Source organism: Echinococcus granulosus, assembly GCF_000524195.1.
Source record: "Echinococcus granulosus chromosome Unknown EG_S00059, whole genome shotgun sequence".
Classification (NCBI taxonomy): Eukaryota; Metazoa; Platyhelminthes; class Cestoda; order Cyclophyllidea; family Taeniidae; genus Echinococcus; species Echinococcus granulosus.
The window spans coordinates 307713-318604 of record NW_020170439.1 but is presented as its reverse complement, the minus strand read 5'-3'; the positions used below and the strand labels follow the sequence as shown (position 1 = coordinate 318604).

Here is a 10892-nt window from a genome sequence, read left to right as displayed (position 1 = left end):
GTCGCAGATTTCGAAAAATTGCGTGCTTTAAACAATAAAAGGAGACTTTTTTAGGGCTTACCGTGGAGTCAAGTGCTTCTCGGTTGATGTTTCTGCAGTCGTGAGACAAATAGAGGGAGGTTTGGACCACCTTATCTGCTAAATGCTAAAAGGGAAGAAGGGAAATCACAGCCTCTTCAAAATCTCACCCTTTTAACCATTTAAAATTTACCACATCACACTAGCATTTTTCCCTTGAAAAAAGGCCCCACAACTTACCACAAAGTCCCTCTCCAAGCGACTTATTCCACGCAGGTAGTCTAGAGTCTCGATGTTATTCTCAATGAGCTTCTAAAATCCAAAGTGGGAAGAAAAACGAACGAACGACTTCAAAATTATCTTTTAAGGCTAATTTTTGAACTCGCCGCATGGTCTGTTTAGAAAGTTAATCAACTTTAAATTTGCCAACTAGTGCATTCACACAAATAATTTTTAGATTACTTGGGTGTCACGCAATATATTTTCTGGATCTTCACTACCCTAAAACAAAAAATGCCATTTAACAGCCGAAATAGGCGTACTTTACTCGCAAAATGGTGTAAAATTGACCTCACAAACAAACCTGTCCATCAGGCCGACTTTGACCGAGCGGGTGTCGAAGGAATGGCTCTTGTCGGTTGGGTTCATGAAAGAGGTAGCCATTGTCCTCCAAGTCTCCATTCGCCTCCATTGGCATCTGACAAGTATTGACATATGTGTTTATTCGTCGAGGGGTACAAACAAACAATCATGCCAGACTTTAAATTAAATCTGCCTAAAACTCACCTATATTGCGTGTGCTGACGACTGTACTGATTCTAGGCTGGAAGGAAAGAAATGAAGAGGGTGGAGGAAAAGAGGTATGTCTCACAGGTAATTGGTTCATTAACCATCGACTAAGGTGGACTTACCGACTTCAAATGCACAATGTGTACACACGCGCAACAAATAGGTTAGGCGTGAAAATACATGCTGCTGAAATACCCTTCACCAGCGACCTGACCTAGAGGCGTAGTCGAATCGGCGATTGCAAATGTGGTGCATGCACAACTCATTCGTTAGCCTAGACCCACTGCCAAGCAATGCGTGTCTATGCGGGTGTGTTTGTGCGCGAGTGTGCGTATGCAAATTCGGCGACCACCTCAATGGGCACTGGCAAAGTGGAGCACAAGTCCACACCTAACTCACCGTAAATCAAACATTCTCGAATTTGCATTGTGTACCAATCTCAAGGCGTGCTGCCCTTTAGTGAGGTGCCGGCTAATAAGGCGTCAGTAAGGAGTCAAAAAAGCTGTTTTTGCCACTTTTGGGGGGTGTTGTTCAACCTGCTTTCCTTCCATCCAAATAAATTACTACCAAAAAAAGTTGCACTCTTAAGTATAAATTTGTAATGCTGATTAACGATGATCTGCAAATAATGCGGTATTAAATGAAATTGTCCAATCAGTCAAATTATTGAATTTTGAAGGCCACAAAAACCGGGCAAAGTGTCAGTCAATAAAAAAGGGTAGTATTTATGTTTTAAATGACATTGTTTTCTTATTATCGATCAAAAAGGGAGGAGGGAGAAAATGCATTCATTTAAAAAACTTCATTAAAATTGTGATGTAATTTTAAGAAATACCTTTCTGAAACTGTCTGTTTAATGACTTCGAACTTTTGGAAGATTTAAATATTCATTACTAGAGTTTTTACGCATAAGATTTGTTTAGCATATTACGAAATATTTCAGGTGTATATACACTAATCCCATGTTTTATCAGGTATGCCTTTAGCTAAGCAAAGAAAGTGATTTTATTTTTCCGTCATGTCTCGAGTGCTGATCGGTGGATTGTGTAATTCAGCTACCATACAACGCACCCTCTTTGAATACGAGTCCTCTACAGTCTTGAGACCGAGTCAAACGCGGTTCCGGTCAAGTGGTGGTGGGGATACTTAGATGGAGGTCAGACAGTTGTCAAGTCACCAACAAATGCTAAATAAAGTCAAAAATTTCAGCTGCAGTACAAACGTCTTCCATTTTTTCTCTTTATAAGGCATTTTACCTCTGCAAATAAAAAATGAATTGTGGCAGCCACAATTTCCATCTCAACTTTGGTTTTTAAATGTCTACTTCGTGTGTGATCATGGAAATCAAAACTTGGATCACGAAAGTTGAGGCGTTTCACACGTTCGAATTGATCTCCAGCACAGTCGTTTGTTTTTTTTTTTGACAGGTGAAGAAAAAATAGAACAAGTTCGCAATGAGTACAATGTATCTGACTACGAAAAAAGATTTTAAAAAGGCTATTTGCTTTTTGGCTTTATTGAGGTACAAAAAGAGAACAGTTACTTTTTGAACTTTCCAAGACGGTGAAGCCACCCCTTCCTCGTTTTGGGCGGCACTAGTAGATATTTTAATTAGGTCGGAGGTCAGGTGACAGCCATCACCTGGAATGCCGCATTGCATGGCAGTGCACGAGACCACATTAGTTTAGACACGTAAGCCTTCTATGATGGCAACTTTTGACTGGCGACTGACAAACAATTCAAGCCAATTTAATTTGAGATTTTGACAAGCAGTTCTTATAGTGTGCCTCTAACATTAAAATATAAAAACGACTTTTTATTTTATGCTTAAGTTGCATATTTATTTTAGTTATTCTTTGAGAAGTGGAAGACCAAACTTTCTGTAAATCAAAAACGTTGACAAGCGCATCCTACGGATTTAAAAATATGGCATACTCTTTGGCACAATGTCAGGTGACAGAAGTTAGTGGATTTTTCCGCATGACTAGTTACAACGGCATCAGTGTGGAGGGGGAGGGCCTTTGCCATCACTTGACCGGAACCGCGTTTGACTCGGTCTCAAGACTGTAGAGGACTCGCATTCAAAGAGGGTGCGATAAATACATCGCCTTGAGGCTGAAACTCTACTCTTGAGCATAGATAGAGAATCAACTATCACTGTTAACGCACGAGCAATTCGACTACACTTAAAATCTACAGAGAGGAAAAAGTCGAAAGAAAAGCTGACCGAAGGGATATCATTACCATAAATGCATAGATGACAACGAGATTCAAAGACTGCTCCTTCGTTCTTTAATTCTCTCGTGAAAAGATGCGTTCTACCCCACCTTAGGAGAATAGCAATTTACTTACTTGCGTGTGTATGACGAACTATGGACGCAGTTATTTATAAGGAACCTTCCTACGTGCCAATTGAGATGTGCAGGGACACTCTCCTCTCCAGAAGGAAAAACAGAAAGACTTTGTACAATAAGACTTAGCTTCGAATTAACCCACACCTTGGGGGTGGAGGTCTGGAAGGCTGGTACAGCATCACCTCATCCGCATTGTTCACACATTGCTTAATGTTAAACAATCGCCTAGAAGGTGAAAGAGGCAGGTAGAAATAGTGTGAAGTATTTTGGAGGTAGATTAGTGGTTGCCAAATACTAAATTGCTGAAGAATTGTTGAGTTTGCGACCTCCTGTCTAGTTGAAGAGGGACGAGAAATTACAGTGGTTCTTTTTTTGACAAGTAAAGAAAAAAGAACGGAGTTCTTTTGGTTCCCTTCTAGCACTTTGAAAGTTTGTGATAAATGATAAAAAGCGACTTTCATTTACGCTTAGTATGTCGAATGTTTGCCTTAATTCTTTTTCCTAAAAATAATCTTGAAATCCTGTATTTTGAATCACGACTAATGGAATGTTTACGGGCTAGTTGCTGAACTAATTGAACTCGGATGGAATTTGTCCACTTGGTCCATATGCTGTCAATCAGCTACGCCTTCTGAAAGGAATGCTGCCATTTATATGCCAATTCTACACTAGTCGAGTCATAAATCACAAACTCTTAGCGTCATGACTTTTAAAAATGATCTCCTTTGTTCACCTAAGCAAATGGGTGAGGCGATATTCCAGTAGGATAAATTTATTTGAAAGGACAAAGTAGCAGCGTCATCGAGTCTTCCCTGAAGTCGTAGTAATGATGTAGAGAAGAGCTGAGGATACTGACTCGGCCCGGACGACATGCCACCGAGCAGAGGTACAATCCAGGGAGACTAAAGTGCCCCCTGAACAAGTGCAGAGTAAAACAAACCATCAAAGTACTAAAATATATTTTTAAAAAAAGTAGCATAAAGATGCTTCATCAAGCGTTATGGTTTTTAAGCTATCATTGAATTAACGAGTTGGCATGATAACCAAGAAGTCTCTTCACCTTCTGACACATAAAGTAATGTATTGTTGTTCTGACGGAAAAGGGATGAGTTATTTTACTTATTTACGCAATAAAATAGTGACTAATCACTGATTAGGTGAGGTGTCACATTTGACACTTGACAACACTAGAACTCAGCCGGAAATCAATAACGCTGTCGGTCATCTGCGTTATGCATTACTTGCTCAAAAGAAATTTAAAGCCAAGGAGAGAACACCCACAAAAACATGTCAAATTGATGGACAAGCTGTCAAAGTAAAGTCGATAAATTGTGCACGTGAATAATAGAATGCCAATCACGTGGCTCCTTTATCACTTGACAGGTAATTGCATCTACTGTTAGGAAAATAAGTTGTTTTCAGCAAAACGGCTTTTTTCTTCGAAAAATTGACCATTTCTACCCCAGAAAAAAAGATGAAATTTCTTCCCAATAGTGGAAAAGGGTGGGCCAGTTTATATGCTTAAATAAAACAAATTTTGGCGCCAAAGTGAAGCTGTGTGCGTGCGTGTTTCGAATTTCATCTGGAAAATGAGGAGGGCAGGATATCTGTTGGAAATATGAGAATGTGAAATGGGCTCTGACGGAATGTAGATCCTAACAACGCAATGGTGGCTTGAAAAGCTGGGCGGTAGTGCTTTTGAAGAAGCATCACCAGACATTTGTACAACAAAACAATGTCGTTTTGGCATTTGATTCCAAGAAAATTAAAAAAGAAAGAGCAACAAATCCTTATTTACATTGAATCGGCAAATACTTGAAGAAATACACTCCCTTTAAATCCTTCAGTTGTTGTCTTGCCTACAGAAATCGCCGTTGAATTCAACTGAGGCGGCCTTAGATAGAAAAATATATGTCCAAATGGCATTCTTTAAAATAAAAGCCTGTTGCTTTTCATTTGATGCCTTACGATCAGTAAAGCCAAATGCCACTGGGCAAAAAACGCCATAATGCAGGTGCTGCATATGGTTAACTCGGGTCACACGTTCAATTTTGGATGTGACGGTCTTTCAACTAAACGGTCTAGGATTTCGCTATTTTTGGGTGAGGTTAGAATAAAATGGTCACCTAAGTAGTCAGCCAAAAGAATTTATAAGCTGCACTCATAAGAGTGCCAAAGTGACGAGTCGATGTGTTCTATGTGAGCACAAACAATCCCTAGTGGATACATTTGTTCCGAGTATTTTCCAAAATCTCAAACAAACTCAACTTGGAGCAAAACAAGTAGATCCTAAAATCACCCTGGAACTTTTTCAGAATAGGGAAAAACATTTTGTCAACATTGTTTACGCAGTAGATTTCAAAGTCGGGGGAAGGTACCAGTGTGAACTTAAAACTGTAAATAAAGACCGAGGTAGCTCTTTGTCTTTTAGAGTTGCCTACCATTCAATTAATTAGGCAAGGAGATAAAAATAGCAGTTGCATATTCCATAAAAATACGACTGCGTTTTGAATAATAGACCTGATAGCCATTGTTTCGCATTCGGATGAAGTAAAAGATCATTAAATGAAAGTTAATTGCGCAGAATTTATTTCTCCATTAAATGCCAGTTACGTCAAGCTACAAGTTCTCAAAGATTGGGAATTCTAGTACACCACCCAATCTCACAACATTTTTACTACTTGATTTGAGGCAGATTAAAGCAAAATTTTTGTCTGTCACGTGTAGACTGATTCATTACTGACTTGCTAGGTGTGCGTAACCTTTTTGGCTTTTTGCCAGATTGCAAAACTGACGAATTCCCTCCTTTTCACCGTATCATTTAAGCAAGATATTTTGGCCGGATAGAAATATGTGATATACACTTGATGGTCCTAACTATACCGGGTTAAGAATTGTTTAAGACCATCAAACTTGGTGATAATCAGTTAATAGCCTCGCCACCAGACTTGAAACATCAAATAGTGCATTTTTTTTAAGATGGAAGAGGGCATGCACTGCTCCTGAAATTGCACTAGACGATGACTTGAGGACCCAGTACTTCTGTGAGATCTGCGCGGTAGATTAAACACAAAAGATAGCTCAACATGTTGATAGTTTGTTTAACTCCCGATTTAAGCAGTGGACTGATTTAGAACTTCACCATTCCACCCTTTCAGACAGCCCGTCCTCTGAGGCAGGACAGATGATCCAAGCCCGACTGTACGTTAACTATGCGTACTCCTTCAGAAAGGTCTCAGCACACTTTAATGTTAGTAGATTACGATTTCAAAAGGCTACTAAAGTTGTAAATTGCAGGTAATCTTAGAGAGAATTGCGCCTAAAATTAACAAATAGTATTCAAACGCATTTTAAGGGATTCTGTGGCTAGGTAAAGCTTAGATGTCTTATACAATCAGCGAATAGGTAAAACAGGTGGTCAAAAAAGTGTTACATGTAGCAAAAACTTGAAACCCTGAATACTTAAATCTTTGGCATAAGGCGAAATTTGTGCACTGGTAAATATTACTCTAAAAATGTTTTTTGTTCAATAAACGTGAATTTATTAGGGAAATTAGTTAAATATATTTTTATTTTATTATCTGTAATTGGCAATGTTTTATTTATATTAGATCAGAAAAGTTTCTTCTGCGTCCCACAGTTTATCAGCTGTAAAAATGCTTAGCTGTACAATTTAATTACTGTAATTTTACAAATCTAAATTTATAAAAGCTTTTCTAAGGTGAGTATTTTTGGCAATTGGCGGCTTGTTGTTTTGATTATTGAAACCTGACCCCTTCAGTTACCCCGCATCGTTTGTCTACGACATTACTGGTATCGGTTACAGTGCCTTGGGCCTTCTTGGTGCACTCACACAAATTCAGTATGGCGGCTCGTTACCAGGAATCTTATGGCGTATCATCTGTAGTGCCATCGTTGTCTGTGCAACCGAAAGTTGGCTGCTGTCGAAAAGTTAGCATGTGCTGCTGCAGCTGCTGTCTTGCAGTTAGTGCAATATTAACAATTGTATTTTTTGTTGCCGGTGGAATACTTGTTTACATGAACAGAGACAATGACCTTATAACCGAAGAGATCAGGGACTTGTTCGACAATGACTTTCGACCAACCGAAGGCCGTGTTATGTGGTATACCGATTCTTGCATCACATTCCGAAGAAATTTTCATAATTAGCTTATTGATGTTTTTCTTTTCCCTAGGAAAGGTATCGGCATCTCGCTACTTGTTTTTGGTGGGATAATGTCCCTGCTCGTGTTCATAACTGGCGGCTTCCTGTGCTGCCTCACCCCAAGTAAACCAGTCGTCCCACCTAGCGTCTGCGTCGTAACCGTAGGTTTTTCGAATATTGTTCCAGCTTTTTACCCGCTTTTGTCGTTATATGTCTTTTTTGTTTCGAAAATGTGTGCTTATTATGTGATCCCTGTGTCTGATGCCCACTGTTGGCTTTTTGTTGGGTCGTTCTTTTTCTTGCTTTCTCCTAAATAACACTTATAATAAATTTTTCTGGCATATTACACCCATATGGTTATTTCTGGCTATTTGATACCCAGTAGTGTTGACAGTGCAAAGGTTTTCAACTGGATTGCATAGTAATTGATATGTACACTATCTTGAATGTTAAAGCCCAATTTATTGCTTTGAGTAGTTTTCAATTCGACCCTCTCATGGCAGGCGCACTGCCTTTGCGAGCACAGCCAAAATTTTCGTCTTTCTCTTTTTTGTGCAAAATTGTCGGACATCTAGTTGATGGGTAGGAAAATTTGAGACGATATTTGTGTCCTGAGACAAAGTCATGTCAGAAGAAAATTATATGGTTATTCTTACTCACCTATTACGTGACCTCTCAACGTTCCAATATATGCTCTAAATATTGAAAGGTCAGATTTACTTGAGGATGTGTACCATTTGTAAGTAAAAATGTGAATATCGGTTGCCAATGCAACATTAATACGTCACTGCGGTTTGGTCATTTGTCACATACGGCGAGTACCGATTGGTGCTCTTATTTTGTTTATGCCTCCCATTTGAGTTTAGCTTATTTTATAAGTCATTTCTCGCTTCAGGCAAATTGTGGCTGGGAGGTGTGGCGAGTTGCGGTGTGCAGGAGAGGATTGTGTGGTCTCACTGAGTTGGTTGGTGGTGGTAATGGAGGTGATGTCTGGTGTCCAGTATACAACCTCAAGCAATGCGAGGGAAGCTAATTTCATTGCTGATTTAGCTGACAAAGAGTAAAGTGGTGCCGTGTGCTTGGAGACCACAGGAGTGAGTGATTTGGTAGGAGGAAGTAGTCATGGGAAAGACGATAGGAATTACGAGGGATGGTTGTGGGAACATATCATAGTGTTGTTGGTCAAGTTAGGGAGATTTCGTAGAATAATGTGAGATGATGAGTGGCATAGCTGGTGTGGGGAGGCATGCAATTCCTTTTGCGGTTTGAAGGGTAAGGTGGATTTTCTAGAGAAACTAATGAGGCTGGGTGATGTGTTTTGTCCGTTTTAGCCACCTCCGGCATCGATAAATGCACCTGCACTTCCACAATCTCCACAAACCGTTCTTGACTCGTCCACCTATTCGAAAGCCACTGCACCTCTGTTGGAACCGCCACCTGACTATGCTCCCCCTTCTTACGAGAGTGTGACCGCTTCCAAGATGTCATGAGGGGGTTATCCTGCGCTTCCGCTGCCACCGGATTCGTCCCCAGATATCGATGAATGCGTCTGTCTTCATGAAGTTAGAAAGTTGTACGCGCCCAAATTAATACTACCCCTGTCAACATTACGATCAAATAAAAAGAATTTTGCAAATGTTTTAGCGTCTTTATCGTATGTTTTTTGTGTGGATGTGCATGGGATGTTGCGGACACGCGTGCTGATAACCGTCCCACGGACAACCGAAACATGCATGTGTTCAGAGAGTGGGGTAGCGTTGGGTACTTTTAAGCTTCGACTCGCACCCCGGGAAGGTAAAATCATCCGTTCCGTAGGAAAGTTCGTGTAGCATTCAATGGGGTTTTCTGTAATGCCTCTCTGTAGGTCGTGGGGGCATGTAGTCTGTGAAGGTGTTTCATTGTGTTCATATTTATCTCATGTATTGGAACGCGTTTTCACGTCATGCCATGATATCACATCTTGTTGTTGGTTGAGTCGATGTGAATGATGCGAGTTGAGGTTGTTACCATGAGGCAGGGAGTGCGACTCGGTTTTGGGGTTGTAGGAGTGTCTCGCACCGTAAATCGTACAACGTGAAGAAGGGGGCAAATGCGGTAACGCTGCATCGGTACGCATCACATGGATCTGCTCAAGAAGTGAATTTTGGTGCAAAAATGTTGTGAAGGGGACGCAAAAGGCTCAGGGAGTACCCCTAAGTATGTCCTTCATGTCTTCCATTCACCCTAAAAGGTGCTCCCTGACTTTTTGTCTGTAGATTGTTTCTGAATGTCATGGTCACGCGGACATGCACATCGTTTGGTGGGTTTTGTTTTAACGAACTACTCATTTACACGCAACAAATCATCATCACCATGTCTTCAGGAGGTTACCGTGGGGCTGTTTTCAGGGAAATAGTAGGGTGGTCGAATTGAGTTATAATGGATTATAGATTGGGCTGTTGGCTGTTTGGTGAACCCGCATCGTTACCTCGCCTATTGAAATGGAAGTGTATCCAACCTTTTGACGTAGCGTTTGGCAGACATGGATAGAATCTGATTAGACTTTGCGGATTCTGTAGTGTAAATTTGACCAAACGAAACTACCCTACTGTCTTAAGTCTGCCATGAGGGTGGGAGGGACTATTTTCTCCCATCCTGTGACCCCGGATCGATGGATACATTGGCATTAAATGCCCTCCGAGTTGTCTGTCTCTCTATGCGGGTCTCACTGAACGCCAAGACAAAATCATTATTTCGTCAATTTACTAAAAGATCATGCCAACGCAATAGGAGGAATCAAAATCACAATCACAACCATACACACCCATTTCAGAGGGACCGGCAGTACTGAATCAGCCAGCCACGCACATCCACACACACACACGTTCAAAGTCCGCTTGAAATGGTGTGCAATTTGCGCGCACCTAATTGGTCCACTTTTGTTGACCTATCACCTCAAAGGGGATTGGACTATACTACCTTTGTGTTGAATGATTGCAGACAGGTTGTGATTACGCTGTTGCCACTGTTTGGAGTAATTTATGTCATTAAATGCCCATGTTTGGGGCTTGTGATGTATATTTCCCAATTTTAAAAGAGGCATTCTCAGCATGCAAGTGATTATCAGGATTACCAGTTCACATAATTGAAGATGGAGAAATAAAGCATAGCAGGAGGTGAAAAAGGCAGGACAAAAGGCCCAGCAACCACAGACGGCACTTTACTTTAGCATATGTTGTGTTTTAAAAAATCCGTCGGTTCTTTTATCTTCGCTTGCCATCTTTCATTTAGCATCTATCACTTTGATCGTAAATATGTGCATTTGCACACATCAACTTCAAGAATGTGTATTTTGCCGCTTCTCCTTCAAAAGCCCATATTTCATATTCCCAAAAATTGCGCACAGTAATTAAACATTTGCTAAAAAAAATCGATAATTTGCGGTGAGTGCAGACAATGGATTATCGGTTTGTACCCGCGCTGGGACGGCAGTTCCCACCACCCGATCGATATTCCAGTCCGGGCCGCCATCTCAACCCACCCGATGGAATATCGCTTAAAAGGGTGTATTTATAAGAGAGAGGAGC

The 10892-nt window shown here is 40.7% G+C and overlaps 2 protein-coding genes across 2 annotated transcripts in view; one reads left to right on the top strand and one right to left on the bottom strand. All coding sequences in view use genetic code 11, as the record gives it.

Moving 5' to 3' along the window:
* Positions 1–715, bottom strand: part of EGR_06567 (hypothetical protein) — a gene marked incomplete at both ends in the record, with an annotated part of 7297 nt that extends 6582 nt beyond the window's left edge. Inside the window, 4 exons of the mRNA XM_024495816.1 lie at positions 62–145; positions 259–330; positions 481–519; positions 602–715. Of these exons, the coding sequence (XP_024349776.1) occupies positions 62–145; positions 259–330; positions 481–519; positions 602–715 (309 nt within the window). The remainder of the gene's footprint in view (positions 1–61; positions 146–258; positions 331–480; positions 520–601) is intronic.
* A 6310-nt stretch (positions 716–7025) lies between these two features.
* The window catches only part of EGR_06566 (hypothetical protein), a gene marked incomplete at both ends in the record, with an annotated part of 6518 nt that continues 2651 nt past the window's right edge, over positions 7026–10892 (top strand). The window contains 2 exons of the mRNA XM_024495815.1: positions 7026–7285; positions 7358–7449. Of these exons, the coding sequence (XP_024349775.1) occupies positions 7026–7285; positions 7358–7449 (352 nt within the window). The remainder of the gene's footprint in view (positions 7286–7357; positions 7450–10892) is intronic.